We start from the raw sequence: 25,956 nt of genomic DNA on the forward strand, positions 1-25,956 counted from the left end.
TAGATTCTGCAGCTGGACTGCCAGGGTTCAATTCTCAGCTCTGTTTCTTGCTATCTGTATAATTAAGCAAGTTGCATTTAATTTCCCTTTGCCTGTTTTCTCACCTGTAAAATGAGAATAATGGAATTTACTTTATATGGCTGTTTTGAAATTTAATGATTTTTGGTTTCTAAATGTAAAGTCCTTAACAGTACTTGGCATAGTGAGTGCTCAATAAATGTTAGTGGTTTATTATTATTATTACCATTATCAAAGGAATATTATGATTCCTTTGCTTAAGCAATTGATTTTGTTTTAGAAAGGAAGCTGTTGAAATTATTGAAGTACCTGTTGCTATATTGTAAGAAAGTAAAATGTACAGACATCTGCCTCTGTAAGTAGCCTTTTAAGATCATTCATACCCCTCTGTTTCTTTAGGCGGTAACAATGCAGCCCATGTTTTATGCCTTCTATAGAGAATTTCATTTAAAATGAAACCACTGAAAATTGTAGACCACCATTTTATACTAAATGGTGAGTAAAAGGTCTGATTTTATCTTGAAGAATGAAACTAAAATTCTAGGAAAACATTAGCTTATAGTAACTGTAAACATGCATAAATTGTTATAATGAACAAATAATGGATCAAGTGTGAATGGATAAACAATTTTTCCCACAAAATAATTCAGTATCATGATATGACAGTCTTTAATTTGACATTTGTGGCATTAGCTTTAAGTTGTTTTTTTTTTTGCAAAAATATAAAAATGTATATACATTTTTCCAAGGACCTCTGTTAATTCTTTGATAGTCAAACTTTTCTTACCCACCCCCCAACAAAGAATGTCTTGCTTACTGATTACTATAAAAGTGGTAGATTCTCCAAGCCCAGTGTTCCTCATCCATGCATCAAGACTACAAAAAAGCACAAACTAATACATAGAAAACATGGAGAATCTTACAATACTGAAGGAAAGATTACATGTTATTCCTTCTGTACAACATTTACAAACAGGCAAAACTATAAAAGACATCACATTATCCCCATGGGTCTTAGGGAAAAACAAAACCTCAAATATGTTGGTGCTTATGCTGCTTGCTGTCCCCTGAGTAACAGAGTTTCTAACCCAGGAGCCTCATGTCCTTTGGCGACATGCAGAAGACAGTAACAGACTAACTTGTAAGTGGGGTAAAATTAAATGCTAGATCCTACATTGTTTGCCATTATTTTTATAAACTTTGGAAATCTTGGAATTTTTGCAAAATCTGTAGTCTCACTCATGGTTCATGAGCCATTACGGTGAGGGAGGCACTTGTGAATAGGGACTGATTTTATAAGTGATCAGTCACAAGTATGTTTTAAAAATATTTTTAAAAATTGAAATAATCATATAGTAAAGCACACAAATTTTAAGTGTACAGCTTAATGAACTTCTGCATATGCAGAAGTCATCTGTAGAAGTCATCTTCTACATATGCATGTCATCATCACCCAGATCAAAATATGCAAAATTTCTAGCTCCCTAGAAGGCTGTCTCATGACCCTTTTAGTACTCTTCTGGCCTTGATGGCATAGGTTAGTTTTGCCTGTTTTTAAATGTTGTGTAATCTTTCCCTAAGAATATATGAGAATTCTCCATGTTTTGCATATACTAGTTCTTTCTGTAGCTGTGAAGTATTCCATTTTATGAATTTATTACCAGTATTTACCTGCTCTACTGCTGATGAATATTTGGGTTCCAGTTTGGGGCTATTATAAATAAAGTTGTTAGGAACATATACTTGTCTTTTGGTAGACACAACACTCATTTCTGTTGGATATATACCTAAGAATGGAATTGCTGGGTCATAGGGATCTATGTTTAGCATTAGTGGATACTGTCAAACAGTTTTCTAAAGTGACTGGACTAACGTATATTCCTACTATCAACATATGAGAGTTCCAGTTCTGTATTATCATGAACAGTTAATCTTTTTTTTTTTTTAAGTGTAGCCATTCTGGTAGGTACCGAGTGAGATTTTACTGTGGTAGTTTTTGTTTTCTTTTTGCATTCATGTGATAACTAATGATATTGAGCCCATTTTTCCATCCAATGGCTATTTTAATGTCCTCTTTTGTGAAGGATCTGTTCAGATCTTTTGACTCTTCACTAGTGAAGTTAATTTTTATAATGAATTTTTTTTCCTTTTGTAACTTTGTAAGTTGAGATGTAGATAACGAGTACTTGGGTAGCTTGCACATACCACTTTACCAGTTTGGGAAGTATAGAAAACATTTTTAGAAATAATTTCATCAAAAGTGCTAAATTTTTTAGTCATTCCATATTTAAAGAGTTGAGTGTAAGATTTGCTCCTCTCCCTGTGCTAGTTTTACTAGTAAGAGTTCTAGCTTTTTAAAACTGACACCTATTGTTCTTTTTGAAACTAATCTCTTGAAATTTAGTGGCATACCATTCACCAAACTCACTGGCCTTTTCTTTGTTTACATTCTCTTTAAACTCTCCCATATGTTTAATCTTTTGCAGTACCATTGTATCTAGTTCTATCTTTTTAATAATGCACTATCAGTAACTCATTATCAGGAAACTCTTTCCTAACAGTGAATGCTTCCTAATATTTAAGTGTTTACTTACTGTTCTTTTCACTGTTGAAAACATATATATATATTTGTTTCAGCTCTTTGTGCAAAATCTTAAATCTGTTTCTCATCTTTACCTAGCTAAACTTGTATCTCCAGTCATGACCTTTTCCCAGTGGAGTTTACCACCATCTCTACTGACAAAGCTGCCTTATGAGTGTTTTTAATTCTGTGGGTAGAATTCTCATTTTATCATGATCTTAGTCAACATGGGTTTAAAATTTGAAGTTATCTCTAATTTCAAAATACAGTTAATAGAAAAATCAGTGACCATTCATTAAGTATCATAGTGTGTGTTATGGCACATGGAATGGTCCAGGTGCTGAAGACTACTTCTTAGGAGGATTTTGTACTGTATTTGGGAAGTTAGGATATTATTTATGTCTTATTAATTAGTTTTTATTATAAATGTTCAATGACTGTAGCCTCTTCAGCAAGGGGTGGTAGAGGAAGTCTTCACAAAAGGGGATAGATTGGAGCCTATCATTAAGAATGACTAAGATTTCTCTTGGAAGACACAGATGGGCAGAGGGGCAGGGATTTGGATTGGATCAGAAGGTGTGTCTAGTGGAAGAGTAGTGGGCAAGGTTAGATTAGGACTAGACCTAGCCAGTCTCTTAAGTCTTGGTTCTTCTTCTTTCTGAATACTAATGATTATAATTCATGTTTGAATAGTATGGTTGAGTTTGTAAAGCTTGTGTTAGATAGACATTATTTATTACTTCAACATTTCTGTGACTTAGGAACCATCATCTCTATTTTACAGAAAAGTTAATAGGCTTTGAAAAAGTGATACTAGTAAAGAACAGAATCTGGTGGGCACAGTGGCTCAAGCCTTTAATGCCATCAACTTGGGAGGCTGAGTCTGGTGTGTTTCATTTCCAGGCATATTTTTATTCTTTCATATCATAGATATCCATAAATAACAATTTTTTTGTTTTAAGTTTGATATAGACATCCTTAGAAAGGTATATATATATTTTTACAAATTGCTTTTTTTACTCATTTATTTGATAAATGGACACTATTCCAGGTCCAGGGCATCCAGTGGTTTTGAGGGCAGATGAGGCCACCTGCATACTAACATGTCATTGGGGAAAACATAAAGTAAATAAACAAAATTGATAATGTAATATCAGATTAGGGTAAATGCTATAAAAAATGAACAGGGTCGAGGATAGCGAATATTGTGAGAATGGGCTGTCATGCTATTTTCAATCAAGTGGTCAGGGAATTCCTCTTTCAGGAGGTGACCTTTGAACAACTGAATTAATTTGAGTGAGTATACTGCATTAAGTTACAGGAGAAGAGAATTTCAGGGGAGGGAACATCAGATGCAAAGGCCTCAGGTAGAAATAACCTTAGAATACTTGAGAAATTGAAAGAAGTCAAGTGTGGTTAAATGCAATTAGGTAGGATAATGGTTAAGACATGAGTAAGGAGAAGCCAAGGGCCTGATCATGTATGATATTGTATTCTGAATTCTGGTCTTGAAGCTGCTTTCTTTTTTTTCTCCCTCTTCCTTAACTGTCTCTCTGTTGCTCATACACATACTCTGTCACACATATGTACACCACCCTATCTAGCCCCCCATTGTATTCTAGTGTTCATGAATAAGGTATCAGCCAGCCAGCCCTGTCTCTTATCCTAGCCTAGGAAATGCTCTGTTCGTGTCTGCCTATATGTACATATATATATATATATATATATATATATATATATATGTTTGTATGCCTTTGCCTTTGACATTTCCCATCTCATCTCAGGCAACCAAACCATGGTTTTACTTCCTGACCCACATGGATTTTACCATACATCCTTGATGTAGAGGCAACTGAGGTCAGCTTTTCTTACAGTTCGTTTAGTATATAACACTGTATACTCTGTGACCTGTTAGTGACAATTATGCTTTCATTCTCTTTGTTATTATTTCTCTAGTTTAATGTGGCCAGTTTTGTTTGCCTAGCAAAAATCATCCTATATAGGGCTGGGCAAGACAAGGCACAAGGCATATCCATACATAAGGAGGATATCTTTACTTCCCTGTACCCTTCCCCACCATGGTTCCAGCATAGCAGACTGGATAGCTGCCAGTAGTTGATCAGCATCCAGAACTGTATCTGGTACTTTAGTAGGCTCTCAGTAAGTATATTTTGAATGAATCTATCGACTGTTGAGATTAAACCCTATTTGGCATAACTTTTTTTAAAAAGCCCCATCATGGCTATTCACAATACATGGGACGTAACAAAGAATCAATAATTATTTGTTGAGTGTATGTCAGTTTTAATTTACTCTGTGTGTTTACATTATCTTTATTTACTTTATGTTATTGTCTGGGCTTTAACTGAGCACATATATTCTTTGCTGGGAAGACACAACCCAGTCCAGAGTAATATTGTTGCTAGAATTTTTCAAAGACAGATCTATAGCATTTGGCAATTTTAGGCACAAGAAAGGAAGCATCTTTTGTTACACCGTTTTTCCAAACATTATTCTTGTTACTTCAGTAGGTATTTATTGTCTGTGGTTGGCTGTGTAGTGATCTGCAGGAGATCTTACACATTCTTTTTATTCTTTATTTAGAGATGGGGTCTCACTATGTTGCTCAGACTGGACATGATAGAATTCCTGGGCTCAAATGATTCTCCCGAGTAACTGGGATTATAGGTGTGCGCCACTGAGCCTGGTTTTTACCACCTCTTATCAGTGGAGTGCCTGTCACTTCCTCCTGTCATCATCAGGAACTTCTTAATGGTGCAGAATAGTGGTTTACCTGGAGCAGGCTCATTAACCAATATGCTTAAAGTATCACTTAAAATAAGCCAATAGGAATTATAAAATTAGAAACTGACCCTTTTAAAATGAATTTATTCTCTTTAAATTTATTCAACATACTTAGTTTTAAAAATAGATACTTGCCATTTTACTAGCAGTTATAATGATTTATTTCAGGGTTTGGTACATCTTATACAACCATGAATACAATCTGCATCTAATAATGTGACTTCAGTAGTATCATGGTTTTTGTCCAAACCTTCTCAGTCTGGGAAACATTTTTTAAAGAGAATAATGACCTTAGAGAAGAGCTGGATTTCTTTTAAGACTTCTATTCACATCAGGACATAATCACGTTCAAAACTGACATAGCATGTAACATGGATTTCAATGAATAAAAGTACTTCCGAATCAAATTTTAGAAGAGTGTTTTAGGGTTTAGTGGCCTAATCAAAGGGAGTCCAGAAGCTATTTTTGGATAATACATAGGAGGGTAGAGCAACCTGGTTTTGCTTTTGGTTATCATTTGACATTGCCAGTGTCTTACTTGTTCATATTATGGAGAAGGAATTGAGTGGTCGCAGAACTTTTGGAGAAAATTTATCAATTTTTTGTTTACTTCGTAATGCTTTTCTGTTCTTATTTAATAATAATATACCTTTCAGTTATATTAATTTAAATGTATATAAATTGAATTGCTTTAAACTAGGATCCTTTCCCCCTTTCTCTTTCAGGACTTGACCCAATGAAAGAAGCATATGGCATTTGTGAAGATAAATGTCACTCCTCCCTTTTTAATTGGAACTTCCGCTTAGGACCTGTGTATGATGTTTCACCTGTGATCTGTTCTTTCAGTAGCCAGTGACTTTGAGTTACAGGAAGGTCTCTGAAGATTTGTATCAAATGACGTCAATGGCCAGCTTGTTTTCTTTTACTAGTCCAGCAGTAAAGCGATTGTTGGGCTGGAAACAAGGTGATGAGGAGGAGAAATGGGCAGAAAAGGCAGTTGATGCTTTGGTGAAGAAGCTAAAAAAGAAAAAGGGTGCCATGGAGGAACTGGAGAAAGCCTTGAGCAGTCCAGGACAGCCGAGTAAATGTGTCACTATTCCCAGATCTTTAGATGGACGCCTGCAGGTTTCTCACAGAAAAGGCTTACCCCATGTTATATATTGTCGTGTTTGGCGCTGGCCGGATTTGCAGAGTCATCATGAGCTAAAGCCATTGGATATTTGTGAATTTCCTTTTGGATCTAAGCAAAAAGAAGTTTGTATCAACCCATACCACTATAAGAGAGTGGAGAGTCCAGGTAGGTCTTACTCCTGAGAAGAATTTAGAAAAACAAAAACAAAAAACCTCTCTTCCTGATATGCATGTAACTAGATTTAGTAATGAAAATGTTATATTAGCTTTGTGTTTCCATCTTAAATATTCTAATCTTGGAAGGACTATTGGATTTTGAGTTTAGCTGTTTATATGCAGGTGATGCAATTCATTATTCACTGTAAGCACCCATATATCTACTCTGCCTTTTCCTGTGGATGACCTGTCTCAGTTTTATTTAAAGTCTAAGCTCCAAGTGTGTACTATATCCCATTCCTTTTTGTCAAATAAAGAACTTTGTTCCTACAGTTATCATCCTTCTCTCCAGCATTATTTTCCCTTTCTACCACAGTATTTCTGATAGCATACAGGCATGCCATGATACTACCCATCCTAAAATAAAACTTAAAAAAAATTCTGCTTTTCACCTCATTCACATAACCCAACCCCGATCACTGCACTGTTTCCACTGGTCCTTTTAGAGGATTCTCCGTTTATATTATCTTTATGTTTCATTTTTTTCTTGTGACCTCTCTAGTTAGTCTTTCTTTCCTACCATTTAACTTGTCAAGATCACTAGTGACTGCCTTTTTATAGGTCAAGGGGTCATTTTTCAGTCTTACCTTACTGTCTGTTCAACTGCATTTGATACAGTTGATCTCCTTCCATCCTACTCAAAACTTTTTCTCTGTTTGGCCCCTAAGACAGTATGCTACCCTGGTCTTCCTACCTCACTGACTGTTCTTGTCCCTCTTTGCTGGCGTATTCTGCTGTTTTCACAGGAGTCAGTCCATAGACCCTTTCTCCATTTGTATTCTTTCTTTATGTGCTTTCATGCTGTCACATGTCTTAAGATTGTCTATAAGCTGATGCTCACATTTTGAAGTCAAGTCAACTTCTCCCTTGAGTTTTAGACTGATGTATCCAGTAGCCTACTTGACACTTCCACTTGAATATATATTAAACATACCAAATGTAATATGTCTAAGCGAAACTTCATTTTTTTCCTCTGGTTTTCCCTGTTGAAGTGAATGGCAACAGCATTCATGTAATTGCTAATGCCCTAAACCACAAGTTCATCTTTTATTTTTCTTACTTAAGTCCTGTATTTAAAATATGAACAAATGCTGTTTGCTGCACCTTCAAAATATATCTTGATAGTGTCACCTCTCATCATTTCTGACGCCACTACTTTAGTACAGTACATCATCATCATCACTTACCTTAAGTAGTGTCCTAATTGGTCTTTCTGTGTCTATTCTTCCCCTTAACCCATTGTGTTTTCTATGCAACAGCCAGAATGATTTTTTAAAAACATACTAAATCATGTCAGTTCCTACTGAAAACACTTTCAAGGCTGTCACACTTAAGAGATTTCCATAAGACTCTGTATGACCTATCCACAGAGTTCTGTGTTTGTTGGACTTGCCATACTCCTGTTTCCAGGCTTTAACTCTTGCTGTTTACTTATTCTCCCCCAGGATCTTTCCATGGCACATTTTCTCATTCCATTCAGTCCTTGCTTAAATATCCCCATCACTAATTGACTCTGTATTAGATATTTATTTTGTTTATTGACTGACATGAGCAGAGTCTTCCCCTATTTCATTCATTACTCTATCCTTACTGCTTAGAATAGCATATTGTTATCTGGCACTTGGTAGGTGATGCTCAGTAAATATTTTTTTGTAATGAATGGTATAAGCTGAGCTACTAGCTGAGTGCATTAGTCATTTATTGCTGCATGACAAATTGCCACAAACTTAGTGGCTTAGCACAATGCATGTTTATTACCTCACAGTTTCTTTGGGTGAGGAGTCCAGTCACTGTTAGCTGGGTCCTTTGCAAGGCACTGTAATCAAGGTGTTGGTTAGGGCCGAGATCTTATCAGAAGCTCAGGTAGGGAAGGATCTGCTTCCAAGCCCATGTGATTATTGACAGATTCAGTTGCTTTCACATAGCCTTCTTTATAGCTAGTTCACATTCATGACAGCTTCTTCAAAGCCAGTAAGAAAGAGAGGGTCTTCTGGCAAGAAGGGCATTATATTCTTATGGAATGTAGTCATACACACCCTGCCACCTTTGCCGTATTCTGTTGGTTAGAAGGAAGTGATAGGTCATACTCATACTCAAGCAGGGAGAACTACCCAATGGTTTGAATACCTGGAGGTGGGAATCATAGTGGTCACCTTAGAGTCTATCCGGGTTTCACATGGAGGTAATATAAACCCAGTGTGGTAAAAAGACTGAAAATAACATTGGATGTGGAGACTAATAGAAAGGATAGCAGATAGCAGTGATTATGCTATCTGGGAAAGTTCAACTTAAGAGCTTTAGAGTGACTTTAGACAGTTGGTATGATGTGATTCTCAATTTCTTACTGAGTCCAAGGAGAGCTGATAACCTGAAGGAATTGATGAAGAAAGGAAGATATGAGGATTTAATAGAGAAGTATAGGCTGAAAAACTCCCAAGCTTGCTGTTTGCTAGGAGTAAGTCTAGGAATTTTATGTATTCCCCTATAGCCAAAGTGTAACTAATAATCAACCAGCCAATGGAAGTGTCTTATTTTTTGTATACATTTTTCTCAGCTATGATGCATTCTATAGAAAAGACTGGGGCATAGCTCTGATGCTTTTAAATGACTGAAAATTTCATGTTTTAGTAGTTCAACTATTGGAAAGAGACTATAGAGACCTCATGTTTTGCTCTGAGTCCAAACATCTGGGGGAAGGGACAGATTACCCAGCTGGATTAGCTTGCTGACCCCCCATGATTAAGCAGCTATGACACAGAATGGATCACTTCATATTACCAGTATAATAAAGTAGTAGAAGGTGGTGGTAGTGGTAGTAGTAACAGTGATAGCAATTAATATTTATTGAGCACTGATGGAATAGTGATTCCTTCATGGGGTTAGAAAAGGGTACTGACATTTTACACCCCTTTCCGTTTATTTATAGGTTTATAGATAAGGAAATGAAGACTTAAAAGGGAAGTAACTTAGGCACACTCACACAGTTAGAATATAGTGGAGTAAGTTTGCAAAAAGATAAAAAGATGGAGGATAGTTGGAAAGAGATAATGAACATAAGAAAAATAGAGGGCCAACCTAGGTGGCCCTAGGTGTTTAGTTGAATACAGTGCTCCCTAAGCTTTTTGGCGCCAGGGTCCAGTTTCTTGGAAGACAGTCTTTTCATTGAACAGGTTGGGGGATGGTTTTGGGATGATTCAAGCACATTATATTTATTGTGCACTTTATTTCTATTATTATTACATTGTAATATGTAATGAAATAATTATACAGTTCACCATAATGTCAAATTAGCGGGAGCCCTGAGCTTGTTTACCTGCAGCTAGGTTGTCTCATCCAGGGGTGATGGGAGACAGTGACAGATCATCAGGCTTGAGATTCTCATAAGGAGCGCACAACCTAGATCCCTCACATGTGCAGTTGGCGATAGGATTTGCTTTCCTATGAGAATATCATGCTGCCACTGATCTGACAGGAGGTGGAGATCAGGTGGTAATGAGAGCAATGGGGAGTGGCTGGAAATACAGATGAAGCTTCGCTCACTGTCACTCACCATCACCTCCTGCTGTATGGCCTGGTTCGTAAGAGGTCATGAACTGGGGGGGTGTTTAGGGACCCCTGATGTAATAGACAGTATTGTCTAGTGATTAGGACTGTGGGTTCTGGAGCCAGGCTTTCTGGATTTGAATCCTGGTTTTACCAAATACTACCTCAGGCCTTAACCTTTCTGAGATTTAGTTTACTCATTGTAAAATGGGAATACTACTACCTACATAATTGGTTGTTATGAGGATTAGATGAGTTGGTACATTAGAAAGTACTTGTTAAAACATTAAGTGGCCCAGAATCAGTTTCAAATTAAATATCAATTCTAATAGAATAATATATTCTGGAAATAGAGCATTGAGGAAGATGGCAGAGAGAAAATTTTCCAAGAAATAATATCAAACAATTTCCCAAACTGAAAATTGAAAGGACTCAGTGACCAAATAATCAGAACAAAGGATAAAAGAAGCCCCACATGAAATTTTAGTGTATCATAGATTAAAAAAAAAAAAAAAAATTCTGTAAACTTCCAGAAAGCAAAGACAGGAAACATAAAGGACTAGAAATCAGAATATTGGCTTTCTCAGTGCAGTTCTGGATTCTAGAAGAAAGTAAAGTAGTGACCTCAAAATTCAGAAGGAAATGTTATCTGCCTGCAGACAAGCAAAAAAAATAAGATGTTTGTACATGCAGGAAGTCAAGAAAATTTAACTTTTTACTTTCTCTTGGGACACTAATAGAGGATGAAGTCCAGGAAATGTGATCCAGCAGTAGAGAAGGGAAGTCCAAGGATTTCAGACTTGTAGGAGACTTGAGCAGTAACCAATGTAGGTTGGAACAAAAAGATGGAAGATCCCGGTCTGGCGCAGTGGCTCACGCCTGTAATCCCAGCACTTTGGGAGGCCGAGGTGGGCGGATCGCTAGGTCAGGAGATTGAGACCATCCCGGCTAATATGGTGAAACCCCGTCTCTACTAAAAATACAAAAAATTAGCCGGGCGTGTTGGCAGGTGCCTGTAGTCCCAGCTACCTGTAGTCCTAGCTACTCGGGAGGCTGAGGTAGAAGAATGACGTGAACCCGGGAGGTGGAGCTTGCAGTGAGCGGAGATCGAGCCAATGCACTCCAGCCTGGGCGACAGAGCGAGACTCCGTCTCAAAAAAAAAAAAAAAAAAAAAAGAGGGAAGATCCAAGGGAAAACATGGAGTGAATATAAATTATTTGATGATTTGTTATATCCAAGAAATAGTGATGATAGACATTTAACAGATTTGTTGGAATTCTGGAAATATTAGTGGAATGTACTTAAATGAAGAAACAAGGCAATGGTTAACTTTAGTGAAAACACTGTTCAAGAAAAAGTAGACTCATAGTACACTTGGTTCAGCAATGGATTACATATATATGAATACTGGCTATTGATTTAAGCAAAATGTTATATTTAACTCTATTTTGGAGATGGGAGTGGGATAGAATAATATAAGAAAGCTGCCTCATTTGCCATAAGAGCAAGTCTACAAATAATATCTTGACTAATAGTAGCAATATAAGCATATTATTTAGCAGTACACAAAGTAAATGTTGTAAGAGATGGCTAAGAGTTTGAATTTGTTTTCTATAGAAACAGTATACGGGAGGGGGCTAGGAATTGCAGTTTTTGTTGTAATCTCTAATAGCATGTCTTTTTTTAAACTGTCCACATATTAACATTATTTTGGATGAATATAAAATAATTTTTTAAAATCATGTGCATAGATAATGTACAAGTAAAAGAGAAACCAGTAATTTTAGCATGCCTCTAAAAAAAAAAAAAAAAAGAAGCAAAGAAATTCATACTGAACTGAATTCCTGAGTAGTTATCTCACTAAGTCTCTCAGATTGCTAGCCTGCTATATGTAGAAATTCTTACTGCCTAATGCCCTCCTCTCCAGTGGCAGCTGCCTCATTGTGTAAGGGGAATAGCAGTTGTTAACACACAGCAGAACAAAACAATTGTAGTCAGATGTTAACCACATATTTAGTATACTAATGTGGTAGAATGAAATGAAACAATAGACAAAAATAGCACAAATACTGACTTAACAGAAACACTGAATCGTTGGGTACATCCCTACTTCAGGGAGGTGAAGTATGACTTAGGTAGCTTAAAAACAAACTCGTTTTGTTGATGCTGAATGATAACGGAATCAAGTTGAGATTTTTCTAAGTGAAATTACATTGATAGATACAGGACAGTTGTTAATGAGATGAATTGTAAATGTTTGAAGAATCAGGTTTGTTTCAGTTTCCTGTAGGGAAAGGTAATCAGATATTTGAATGAGATTGGTCACTTGGGTCTTTAGAGAAAGTGAATATTTGAATAAAGTTTATCTCTTAAAAATGTATCTGTTAAAAATGTTTAGACTTTGTTGTGTTTTTCATTATGATCATATTTAGAAGATTGATTTTGATTGGAAGGCTTTTACCTAAAGCATATTACCATTTTCAGTATGGAAAACCATGCTGAGCAACGTAAAACATGAGATCTTTCAAACTAAGAAAGATCAAAGTGTTCATAATTGGAAATGTGGACGTTTTTAGGGCATTCACATAACAGGTTCCAACTTCACTCTGTAGTCTTAACTCCTTGTACGTAGGCCAGCTGATTTTCTCATCTCCTCTGCCACCTTCCTTTTCTACCTCTTCCTAGCCCCAGCACTCCCCTGTGAAATCCTCCTGTATCTTTAAGGTTCAGTCAGGTATGTTTTTTTCTTACAGTATTTTGTTTGATTCTCTGCTAGCTGGGAACACTCACCTCTGTTTAACTCCCATTGTGCTAAATTCTCTGTTTTATGGTTGTTTTTTAATATCCTTTATCTCATAGGACAGGAGTATGGTATCTTTCTCTGGATTTTCTGTCTTCCAGGGTACCTTATTAAGCAAGCTAAATGCTTACAGAGTTTTGGATTCGGTTATTATCTAAATAGAGATTCAGGGCTCTATGAAACAACCCTTTCTAAAATTAAATTGTTTTAATAGGTTTACAGTTTTAGCTTTACATGAATCCTTTCTACCAACCCATTAGTGTGGATGGGGCATATGTTTAGTGATTCCTGACAAATGACTTTTGATTTTTGTTTTTCAGTCTTACCTCCAGTATTAGTGCCTCGTCATAATGAATTCAATCCACAACACAGCCTTCTGGTTCAGTTTAGGAACCTGAGCCACAATGAACCACACATGCCACAAAATGCCACGTTTCCAGATTCTTTCCACCAACCCAACAACACTCCTTTTCCCTTATCTCCAAACAGCCCTTATCCCCCTTCTCCTGCTAGCAGCACATATCCCAACTCCCCAGCAAGTTCTGGACCAGGAAGTCCATTTCAGCTCCCAGGTAAGACATTATTTTATTGATACCAAAAAAAAAAAAAAAAAAAAATCCTAACAATCACAATTATTCCTACTGTGGGCCCTCTGGGTGAACTGTTACATGCCAAGGTATAGCTGTTTCTGACTCTTTATTTTTTAGGTAATTGTTTGATTTCCAGAAGAGTTTAGGTTTTATTTCACCAAGTACCATATGTTTAAAAAATGGAAGTAGCCCTATTTGACTTAAACATTTTCTTATATTTTATGACACTCAGTACCATTTATTGTCTTTTATATAACTGATACTGTGATGAAAACTATGGCATTAAATTTAATCTTCAGAATGACTGTGTGAGATAGATATTCCTATTTTACAGATGGAAAAAGAAATTCTAAAGTAAATTTTAAACTTTTAAGTACCTTACCTAGGGTAGAGCTAAGAACTAGAGGTTCAGACCCAGGTTTTTCTAACTCTAAAGTCTATGTTCTTTCAACTTTACTGTGTGGCTTTTCAAATTATTTAAGACTTTAGAAGTTTAAAATGAATCCTCGTTATCTTTAGTTAGATAACTGATGAACTGATTTCACTGGAGAAAGATAAGTAGATTCTGTGAAGTTCCTAAATTTTGTTAATGGCATGTCATATATGGACATATCATTATGTCACTGTCAAATATTTGAACACCTACTGCTGATTTGTAATAGCTGCATATGTAAGTACAGTAAGTCCTCACTTAATGTCATTGGTAACTTCTTGGAAACTATGACTTTAACTGAAACAGCATATTACAAAGCCAGTTTTATCATAGGCTAGTTGATATAAACAAGCGTTAAGTTCTTGTGGTATATTTCTGGTCACAAAAATATCACTAAATTTATAAATAAAGACCCAAAATTCTTCTAATATTAAACATTGAAATAAATGTGAGCTGTGCATATATTTAAGAAAGATCAATAAAAACAACTAAGACAGTTATTTACTTAATTATTCTAATTCACGGTCATAGGTAGCCAGAGCGCATTCCAGCAACTCAGAGCACAAGGTGGAAACCAGTCCTGAAAGGGACATGATTAAATCACAGAGTGCACTCACACACCCCTGCACTCACACTGGGACCGTTTAGACATGCATGCCAGTTCATCTAATGTGCATGTGTTTGGGATGTGAGAGGAAACTAGGGTAACCAGAGAAAAAAACAAACATGGGGAGAATGTTCAGACTCACACAGACAGTGTCCCTGGCTGGGAATGGATTTTTTTTCTCATCAATGTCATAACAAAATGCAGCTGAACAAAACAATATTGAACAAAACATTATTCGAAGACCTACAGTATATCCTTTGTGATTTCTCTACTGCAGCAAAATATCAGTTGGTAATACAGTTTTTTCTTTTGAAGAGAAGTTAAGTGCCAGCTCTTTAACTTGCTATTAGGAATTTGCTCAAACACAAATTTTCATAGTTTATCTTAGATTCAGTGCTGATTGTAGTTCTGTGTCAAAATACATCCTGTACAAAACATTGGGATAAAAGACAAATTCGGTTCTTATTTATAGTTACTGAGACAAAAAAGTATAGCTGTAGCTTTTGCGAAAATTTTCAACTATGAGTGTTGAAACTCAAAAGATTTCTGGTTAACATTTAGTTTCCTAAGGGAATTACCTAACCATTTAATAGGATATAACAGCCATGTTTGGATGTTGCACAAGCATTAGACAATTGCTGTTAGTATTGATGGCAAATTTTGAAGGGACATAGTTTTACTTTCCAGTTTTAAATGACAATATACAGTATGTGCTGATCTTAATAATTTAAAGGTGTCTATAGTATATATATATACCCAAATGAGGATTATCTGTCCTTCAGATTGATTTGTAATAGCTGCAGTTTCTCTGAACACATAAAAATAAAGGCAAAATTCTTGACCTTGAATTCTGTTTTACTGAATTTTAGGACTGATCCTTGTATCCTGGATTACCAGGGATCTGGGCTAAATAAACGGGGACTTGTAGTAGGTTTTCAATTGCTATTAGGTGTGCTGTCTGTTCTCCTTTTCCCTTGCCCTAGGATAGTATCCAGCATTTTTGTGTGTGTGATGTTCAGTAATGAAGCTTGCTGGTAATCTTAAGAATTTTCTAAAGCTTTTAGAGTAATAATTTTGAACAGAATGAAGATTTTAACTATTATTTTTTTCCTCTTAGCTGATACACCTCCTCCTGCCTATATGCCACCTGATGATCAGATGGGTCAAGATAATTCCCAGCCTATGGATACAAGCAATAATATGATTCCTCAGATTATGCCCAGTATATCCAGCAGAGGTAAGAGAAGTACTCACTTCATTTATTTTGTGGTAGTAGTTGTTTTTAACTTATTGGCTACTCTTTTAAAAACAGCTTTATTGAGGTATAATTTATGTGCTATAAAATTTTTCTGTTTTAAGTGTATGATTCAAAGATTTTAGTAAATACACAAAGCTTTGCACCACAGTCTAGGTTTAGAACATTTCCATAACTCTTTAAAAAGGTTTCTCTGTGTATTTGCAGTCTATCCTCCTATCCTCAGCTCCACATACCCTCTAATCTGTTTTCTGTACCTGTAAATTTTATCTTTTCTGAACATTTTATATAATTGGAATCATGTAATAATGTAGTCTTCTTTCACTTAGCATGTTTTCAAGGTTCATTCATGTTGTAGCATGTATCAATAGTTTGTTCCTTTTTATTGCTGAACCGTACTCCTTTATATGTATATATCCCATTTATTCACCAGTCAGTAGGCATTTGAATTGTTTCCATATTTTGATTATTATAAACATTTGCGGCCGGGCACAGTGGCTCACACCTGTAATCCTAGCACTTTGGGAGGCCGAGGTGGGTGGATCACTTGAGGTCCGGAGTTCAAAACCAGCCTGGCCAATATGGTGAAACCCTGTCTCTACTAAAAATACAATAAAAATAAAAAATTAGCTGGGCTTGGTGGCAGATGCCTGTAATCCCAGCTATTCGGGAGGCTGAGACAGGAGGATCACTTGAACCCAGGAGACTGAGGTTGCAGTGAGCTGAGATAATGCCACTGCACTCCAGTCTGAGCAACAGAGCGAGGCTCCATCTCAAAAAAACAAACAAAATCGCATGTAAGTCTTTTTGTGGACATTGTTTTATTTCTTTGGATAGATATCTAGGAGTGCAATTGCTGAATAACATGGTAAGTTTAACTACTTAAGAAAACTATGAAACTTCTCTGAAGTGGCAGTACCATTTTATATTCTCACCAGCAAAGTATGAGGGTTCTATTTTCTCTACATCCTCCTAACACCTGTTATTGTCTGGCTTTTTAATTATAGCCATTCTAGTGGGTGTCAAGTGCTTATTGTGGTTTTAATTTGCATTTCTCTAATGAGTAATGATGAGCATTTTTTAAATGTACTTGTTGGCCATTTATGTATCTTCTTTGATGTGTCTATTTTAAATCTTTTGCCCATTGGGTTGTCTTATTGAGTTGTAAGAATTTTTTATATATTCTGGATATGAATCCTTTATCAGATATATGATTTGCAAATATTTTCTCTCAGTCTGTGGATTTTTCATTTTCTTAATGATGTATTTTTGAGGTGTAATAACTTTAAATTTTGATGAATTCCATTTTGTCAGTTTTTTCATTTCTAGATTATGCTTTTGGTGTTGGATTCAAGAAATTTTTGTTTGTCCTAAGGTCATGAAAATATTATTTTATGTTTTATTTTAGAAGTTCTATAGTTTTAGCTCTTACATTAGGTCAGTAGTTCCTTTTGAGTTAAGTTTTGTGGTATATGGTAAATGTCTACATTAAGTTTTTTGCATCTAGAAATCCAGTTGGCTTTACCATTTGTTGAAAAGAGTATCATTTCTTTGTTGAATTAACATCTTTGTCAGAAATCAATTAACTGTAAATGCCAGGGTTTATTTCAGGACTCTGTTTACTTATATATCTATACCTCATAGTCTTGATTACTAAAGCTTTCCTATAAAGGTTTTTCTCCCTAGTTTTTGTTGTTTTGTTTTGTTTTTAATTTTTAAATTATTTATTTATTTTAGAGGCAGAGTCTTGCTCTGTCATGTCCAGACTGGAGTGCAGTGGCGTGATCATAGCTCACTGCAGCCTCAAACTCCAGGGCTCAAGTGCTCCTCTGCCTTAGCATCCTGAGTAGCTGGGACTACAGGCATGCATCACCATGCTTAGCCAATTTTTTTGTTGTTGAGATGGAGTGTTACTGTGTTTTTTGTTTTTTGTTTTTTAATTATGGCAAACTATACATAACATAGAGTTTGCCATCTTAACTGTTTTTAAGTGTACAGTTCAGTGGCATTAAATCCATTTATAATGTTGTGTGACCATCACCACTATCCATTTCTATAGCTCTTTTCACCTTGTAAAATTGAAACTATACCCATTAAATAAAAATTTCCTATTCTCCCTTTCCACCAGCCCTTGGCAACCACCAGTTTACTTTCTAATCCCTATGATTTTAACCACCCTTAAGTAAGTACTTCATTTGAATGGAATCATACAATGTTTGTTTATTTTTTGTGACTGACTTATTTTTCCTCAGGGCTCATCCATGTTGTAGCAATGTCAGAATTTCATCTCTTTTTAAGGCTGAGTAATATTCCATTGTATGTATATACCAAATTTTGTTTATTCATCCATTGATAGACACTTGGATTGCTTTCACTTTTTGGCTATTGTGAATAATACTACTGTGGACATGTGCATACACATTATCTCTTTGATATCCTGCTTTCATTTCTTTTGAGTACATACCAGAAGTGCAATTACTGGATTACATGGTAATTATATTTATAATTTTTTGAGGAACAGCCATACTGTTTTCCACAGTGGATGTACCATTTTATATTCTCAGCAACAGTGCACACAGGTTCCATATTCTTCACATCCTCACCAGCACTAGTTTTCTATTTTGTAGACATTGACCATTTTAATGCATATGAAGAGATATCTCATTGTGAGTTGTGGGTTGTTCTGTATTTTTTTGGTTTTTTGGGTTTTTTTGATAATTGACAAATGAAAAATTTTATATCTTTATGGTGTCATTGTGGCTTTAATGCCACTTTGAGACCTAAACCTCCTTAGTTTGTCAGAAGTTTAGAAATATGTACTGCTATTTTATACGTTTCTTAAAACAATGTGTTTTTATGCGTTTTCTATGTTTGTGATAATACTGAATGTGTGTTGTACTGAGTGCTCTGTATTCCTAGGAGCAGTTAAATTTCCAGACTCCTTATAGTTTTGTTAATGTTTATATAATGTCCAGAATTTATCAAGAAATCTCATTATGTTAATTTGCATATAATTCATAAAAATCTACCTTCATTTATGATAAAATAGAACGTGAATTTCTGGATTTGAATTCCTGTTTCTCTACTTATTTGCTTTGCAATATAGGTAGTTTTTAAGTCTCTAAGCCTGAGGTTCCTCATTTATAAAATAAATAGGTATGATACACTGGAATTATTAATATGTTGATTAAATGAGACAATACATGTAATGATCTTGGCACACAACATTAGGCCATACACAATAAATAGTATGATTATTCTCCTTTTGAAAATATGGACTGTATTTACTCCACTTTATTCTCCTTTTGAAAATATGGACTGTATTTACTCCACTTAACCTTTTCCTTTTCTTTTCTCCTGATTTTCCAGAGATCATAGTGCCATTTGATAATGTTATATGTTTAGATGTCCATTGGAATATAATTTGTGTCAGCCAAACAACTGAGCCCTTAATTGGAACTTGATACTCACATTTTCTCACTCTTGTAGATATCTTTTTTCACTAGAATTTCTTCTCATTTCAGTCAGATTATGTGTATTTTCTCCTTTCTTTTTGACAAGTGAAAAAAAGAAAATCAAAGTTAAACAGCAATGCCTGGAACCATCTGTTAGCAACAATATGTCTTCTGCCTGAGCAGAGGCAGTGCTTTTCTGGTTCTTCTTTTCCTTTTAACCAAAATCGCCTTTTTAGTTTTGCCTAGCATTTTTTTTTTTTCTGTAACCTTCTGCTCGTTCTTAGCTCTAGTCTTCCTGATGTTATTCTTATAACTTCCTGCGACTCATTTGTACCTGTCTTTGGTTATGGGCCTCTACATGTAAGAACTTTAAAATCTGAGCTCTTAAGACTTCTCTCTATGGGTTTACATTGGTTTATTTTCCTCTCTTCCTTCTCATCTGCATCCTTTGCCATTGAATACTCAGAATTGATTTATTTTCTTCTCTTCTCATCTGAATTCTTTGTCATATAAAACTCAGAATTGAGTTTTAAAAGTTAAACTATTCTATTAAAAAAAAAAGTTGGCTGGGCACAGTGGCTCACTCCTGTAATCCTAGCACTTTGGGAGGCCAAGGCAAGCAGATCACCTGAGGCTCAGGAGTTCAAGACCAGCCTGGCCAACATAGTGAAATCCCATCTCTACTAAAATACAAAAATTAGCTGGGCATGCTGGTGGGTGCTTGTAATCCCACCTGCTCGGGAGACTGAGGCTGGAGAATCACTTGAACCCAGGAGGTGGAGGTTGCAGTTAGCTGAGATTGTGCCACTGCACTCAGTCATGGGTGACAGAGTGAAATTCCATCTCAAAAAAAAAAAAAGTTAACCAATTATTTTAAATTTCATACATAGACCATGTGATTACTCTTACGTTTTCCTTAGTGTTATTTTATTCCTGCCCCTTTTTTTTGAGACGGAATCTCGCTCTGCCACCCAGCATTGAATGCGGCGGCACAATCTCGGCTCACAATTCTGCCTCAGCCTCCGAATAGCTGGGATTATCATATGCACGTGCCACCACACCTGGCTAATTTTTGTATTTTTAATAGAGATGGGGTTTCACCATATTGGCCAAGTTGGTCTTGAACTCCTGACCTCAGATGATCTGCCCACCTTGGCCTCCCAAAGTGCTGGGATTACAGGTATGAGCCACCGCACCCAGCCATATTCCTCCTTTTTTGAAAGAGAATTGAGGGTCCATGATTTGTTTGCTTGATTTTGGCTCCAGGAAAGGTGCTGGGATGTAGAACTTCCAAATGTCTCTTCTATGCTTTGTGTCAATTGAGATACTGACTTTTATATTAATGAGTTTGGCCAGTATTTTATATTGTTTATAAACCTTTTTCTGTAGGCAATTCTGGCATGTAAAATTTAAACATATACCTCTATTTACCCAAAGAAAATGTTCATTTAGTTGGTTTTTTTTCTTTCTTTCTTTCTTTCTGTATAAATAGACTTTATTTTTTAGTTCAGTTTTTGGTTCACAGCAAAATTAAGTGGAAGGTACAGAAAATTCTCACATACTCTCTTCTCCCACACAGGCACAGCCTCCTCCATTATCAGCATCCCTCACCAGAGTGGTACATTTGTTATAGTCAGTGAGCTTCCATTGACACATGATGATTATCCAGTGGGGTTCGTTCTTGGTTTTTGTACATTCTGTGGGTTTTTAACACATGTATTCACCCTTATGATATCATACAGAATCATTTTTTACTTCTTAAAAATTATCTATGCTCTGCCTGTTCACCTCTCCTTCCCCACAACCCCTTGCAACACACTGATCTTTTTACTGTCTCTATAGTTTTGCCTTTTGCAGAATGTTGTAGTTAGAATCATACAGTATGTAGCCTTTTCATACTGGCTTCTTTCACTTAGTAATATGCATTTTAGTTTCTCCATGTCTTTTTATGGCTTGATAGCTCATTTCTTTTTAGCTCCTCCATTAGGGTTCTCTAGAGGGACAGAACTAATAGGATATATGTAATATATATGAAAGGGAGTTTATTAAGGAGAGTTGACTTATATGATCACAAGGTAAAGTCCCACAATAGGCCATCTGTAAGCTGAGGAACAAGGAATCCAGGGGTGGATCAGTCTGAGCCCCAAACCTCAAAAGTAGGGAAGCCGACAGTGCAGCCTTCAGTCTGTGGCCAAAGGCCCAAGAGCCCCTGGCAAACCATTGGTATAAGTCCAAGAGTCCAGAAGCTGATGAATTCGGAGTCTGATGTTTGAGGACAAGAAGCATCCAGCACAGGAGAAAGATGAAGGCCGGAAGACTCAGCAAGTCTGGTCTTCCATCTTCTACCTGCCTGCTTTATTCTAGCCATGCTGGCAGCTGCTTAGATGGTGCCTGCCCAGATTGAGGGTGGGCCTGCCTCTCCCAGTCCACTGACTCAAATGTTAATCTCCTTTGGCAACAGCCCCACAGACACACCCAAGAAACAATACTTTGCATCCTTCAATCCAATCAGTTTGACACTCAATACTAACCATCATAGCACCAAATACTATTTCATTGTCTTGGTTGTACCACAGTTTGTTTATCTGTTCACTTACTGAAGAACCTTTTGATTACTTCTGAGTTTGAGCAATTATGAGTAAAGCTGGTATAAACATTCATGTGCAGATTTTTTATGTGGATGTAGTTTTCATCTCATTTGAATAACAAGAAGCACGATTGCTAGAGTTTATGGTAAGAGTATGTTTAGGTTTGTAAGAAACTGCCAAAGTGCCTTCTAAAGTGGCTGTATCATTTTGCATTCCCAACTATGAATGAGAATTCCTGATGCTCCTCATCCTTACCAACATTTGATGTTGTCATTGTTTTGGATTTTGGCCATTCTAATAGGTGTGTAGTAGCATCTCATTGTTGTTTTAATTTGCAATTCCTTAATGACACAACATGTTGAACATGCTTACTTGACCAATCTGTAAGTCTGGTGGGTTCCCTGTTCACATCTTTTGCCATACGTTAATCAGATTGTTTTTGAGTTCTTTGTGGATTTTGAATTATAGTCCTTTATCGGATAGATCTTTTGCAGATTTTTTTTTCTTAATCTCTGGCTGGTCTCCTCATTCTCTAGACAGTATCTTTCTCGAGCAAAAGTTTTAAATTTTAATGAAGGCCAGCCTATCAATTCATTCTTTCATGGATTGTACCTAAAAAAAGGCATGATCATACTGAAAGTCATCTAGATTTTCTCCTATATTATTTTCTAGGAGTTTTATAGTTTTGCATTTTACATTTAGGTCTGTAATCCATCTTGGGTCAGTTTTGTGAAGAGTGTAAGGTATAGTCTAGGTTTACTTTTTTGATGTCCAGTTGTTCCCTGTATCATTTTTTGAAAAGATTATTTTTTTCTTCCATTGCCTTTGCTCCTTTGTCAAAGACCAGTTGACTGTATTTATTTGGGTCTGTTTCTAAACTCTGTTCTGCTCCTTTGATCTTTTGTCCTTTTATTTCATCATGATCTTGATTACTGTATCGTTATATTAAGTCTTAAAGTCAAGTAGTGTCAGTCCTCTGACTTTGTTCTTCTCCTTTCATATCGTGTTGGCTATTTTGAGGCTTTTACCTCTGCATATAAACTAAGAATCATCTTGTCTATATCCAAAAAATAGCTTGCAGGGATTTTGATTGGTATTATTACTCTATAGATTAAGCTGGGAAACACTGCCATCTTGACAATATTGAGTCTTATTCTTGGATGTGCAGTGTTTCCGCATTTATTTAGTTCTTCTTTGATGTCTTTTATCAGAGTTTTGTAGTCTTCCTCATAGAGCATGTTCCTACTTTTTTATATTTATGCCTAAGTATTTAATTTTGGGGGATGCTAATGTAAATTATAATTATTTTTGTTATTTTAAATTTCATTTGTTTATTGTTGATGTATAGGAGAGCAATCAACTTTTGCATATTAACCTTGTGTCCTGCAACCTTGCTATAATGCTTACTAGTTCCAGGAATTTTTTTGGTCAGTTCTTTCTTATTTTTATGTAGACAATCATGTCTTTGGCAAACAAAGACAATTTCCTCCTTTCCTATCTGTGTACCTTTTATTTCTTTATGGCATTAGCAAGGACTTCCAGTATATGTTGAAAAGGGGGAGAGGAGGCATCTTTGCTTTGTTTTTGATCTTAGCAGAAAATCTTCTAGTTTCCTACCATTAAGTATGACGTTAGCTGTAAATGTTCTTTATCAAGCTGAGGAAGTTACCCTCTATTCCTAATTTGCTGAGTCTCACTTAGTCTTGTAGTTTAACTTTTTGTTTAAAATAATTTTACAGATACTGATTAGAGTTAAATCTTTCAGGTCTCTGAAAAAGAATTTTTTGTCTCAAATTTAAACCCGAATTAGTTTATGTTAGAAAAACAATTAATAATGTGTTGTTGCTGCTATGTTCTGAATTGTGTCCTCCCAAAATTCATGTATTGAACCAAGGCCTGGGCACCCCCTCACTCTACCCAGAGGGTTGGGAGGGTAGAACATCAAACCAAAGAGGTTTATTCTCCAGCCTTAAGGCCTAATGGAATTTGCTTTGCTAGGTTTTCACCTTTCTTGACCCATCATCACTCCCTTCTTTTCTGTTTTTCCATTTTGGAGTGGGAACGTCTATCCTGTACCTGTCCCACCATTATAGTATTGAAGCATGTAACTTACCTGGTTTCATAGGTTTACAGCTGGAAAGGAATTTTGCCTCAAGTCTCAGCCATATCTTATGTAGATGATATTTAGATGATACTGGGCTTACATTAGAGTTGATGCAGAAATCAGTTAAGATTTCAGGGGCTGTTGGGATAGAATATATGTGTGTATTTTGCATGTGAGAAGGATGTGAATTTTGGGTTGCTGGGGTAGAATGCTAATGGACCATGTTGAATCTCCCTAAAATTCATATGTTGAAGTCCTAACTCCCAGTGTGATGGTATTTGAAGATGGAAATAAGTAGGCTTGAGAGTGGGATTGTCATAATGAGATTAGTTCCCTTACAAGAAGAGGAAAAGAAACAGATCTTTCTCTAAGAGCATGCACTGAGGAGGGGCCATATGAGCACACAGTGAGAAAGCAGCTGTCTGCAAGCCAGGAAGCAGGTCCCCTCTAGTTACCAAATCTTCTGGCACCTTGATCTTGGACTTCCCAACCCCCAGACCTGTGAGAAATAAATTTGTTGTTTAAGCCACTCAGCCTTACGGTATTTTATAGCCCGAGCAAGCTAAGACTATTGCCAATCCTGGTATTTCTATAATTTTTTAAATTGTCATATTCAAGCCGATTTCTAGTGCCTGTTTTCGGATATAGATTCACAGCTAGGAAGGACAGTGAGACTTGTGAAATATCTGAAAATTTTCTTTTTCATGTAATACTTGGGTTGGGTTAAAAGATAAACACATGGACAATCTAAGTTTCTGATATTTATTAAACTTCTTCTCTGTCTGGTTTGTTCACAGATGTTCAGCCTGTTGCCTATGAAGAGCCTAAACATTGGTGTTCAATAGTCTACTATGAATTAAACAATCGTGTTGGAGAAGCTTTTCATGCATCTTCTACTAGTGTGTTAGTAGATGGATTCACAGATCCTTCAAATAACAAAAGTAGATTCTGCTTGGGTTTGTTGTCAAATGTTAATCGTAATTCGACAATTGAAAACACTAGGCGACATATTGGAAAAGGTAATCTTGTCATTTTCCTACGTTTAATCAAATTCAGTCATTTGTTGTACTTGCCATGAACCATGCGTTGTGAAAGGTGCTAGAAACATACAAAGAAGTTTAACACATGGCCTCTGCGTTGTTGCCAATATTGAAGAATGTGTTAATCAAATAAAGACATGATCTTCCCTCATTTTTTTGTCCTGCTTAGTTTTTCTTCCCAGTGCTAAGTTTCTGAAATCATACTACCACTTTGTTTTTTGAGTGTTACCCTGACTGGAACATAAGCTGTACAGGAACTTGCCTTGTTCACAACAGTATCCCCAGTAGCTAGAAGAGTGCCTCAGTATAAATACGTGACACATATTTATGGAATATTGTGTATGAATGCTGGTGAAGGATTAGAATTTTATAATTAAGGTATTTGTGGAGTATTTTGGGTTGAGATGACTTGTAAGGGTTACCATGATGTGAGAGAAGTGGAATTAGAAATGGGAAATCTAGTGTGAATGATGTTCCAATAGCTTCACCACCACTGCTCCCATCTTTTAAATTTAGGCAATAAGGTTTTATTAATAATTTGTCCTGCAAGATAGTTGCCACAACAAACTGGGCCCTTTTCATACTGCAATAAAATGTCAAAGTCTCATGCATCAAGTGATCAGGAAGGAAACCCATCCCAGGTAGAGTGTATTGCCTATTTCTTGAGACGTTTTGTTTTTACCCCTTGCTGCGTTTTGCTTCTTTAACTTGAGGGAATCTTGGTCCAAAATAGGAACAAAAAGTAAATAAATATAATTGTGTAGGATTTCTTATAGAAGTGATTTTAAA

The 25,956-nt window shown here is 36.1% G+C and overlaps 1 protein-coding gene across 7 annotated transcripts in view; it reads left to right on the forward strand.

Moving 5' to 3' along the window:
- The window catches only part of SMAD5 (SMAD family member 5), a 49,185-nt gene that overhangs the window by 13,738 nt on the left and 9,491 nt on the right, over positions 1–25,956 (forward strand). For 6 of the 7 annotated variants that reach the window (XR_003730113.2, XR_013418087.1, XM_015140872.3 and 3 more), the window contains 4 exon segments: positions 6,130–6,701; positions 13,416–13,667; positions 15,843–15,962; positions 24,925–25,146. Coding sequence is in view for 5 of the 7 variants with exons in the window: in XM_015140872.3 (XP_014996358.1) it covers positions 6,299–6,701; positions 13,416–13,667; positions 15,843–15,962; positions 24,925–25,146 (997 nt within the window). In the remaining 2 variants the exon portion in view is untranslated. 7 annotated transcript variants of the gene reach the window in all.

Source organism: Macaca mulatta, chromosome 6 (assembly GCF_049350105.2).
Source record: "Macaca mulatta isolate MMU2019108-1 chromosome 6, T2T-MMU8v2.0, whole genome shotgun sequence".
NCBI classification, from domain to species: Eukaryota; Metazoa; Chordata; class Mammalia; order Primates; family Cercopithecidae; genus Macaca; species Macaca mulatta.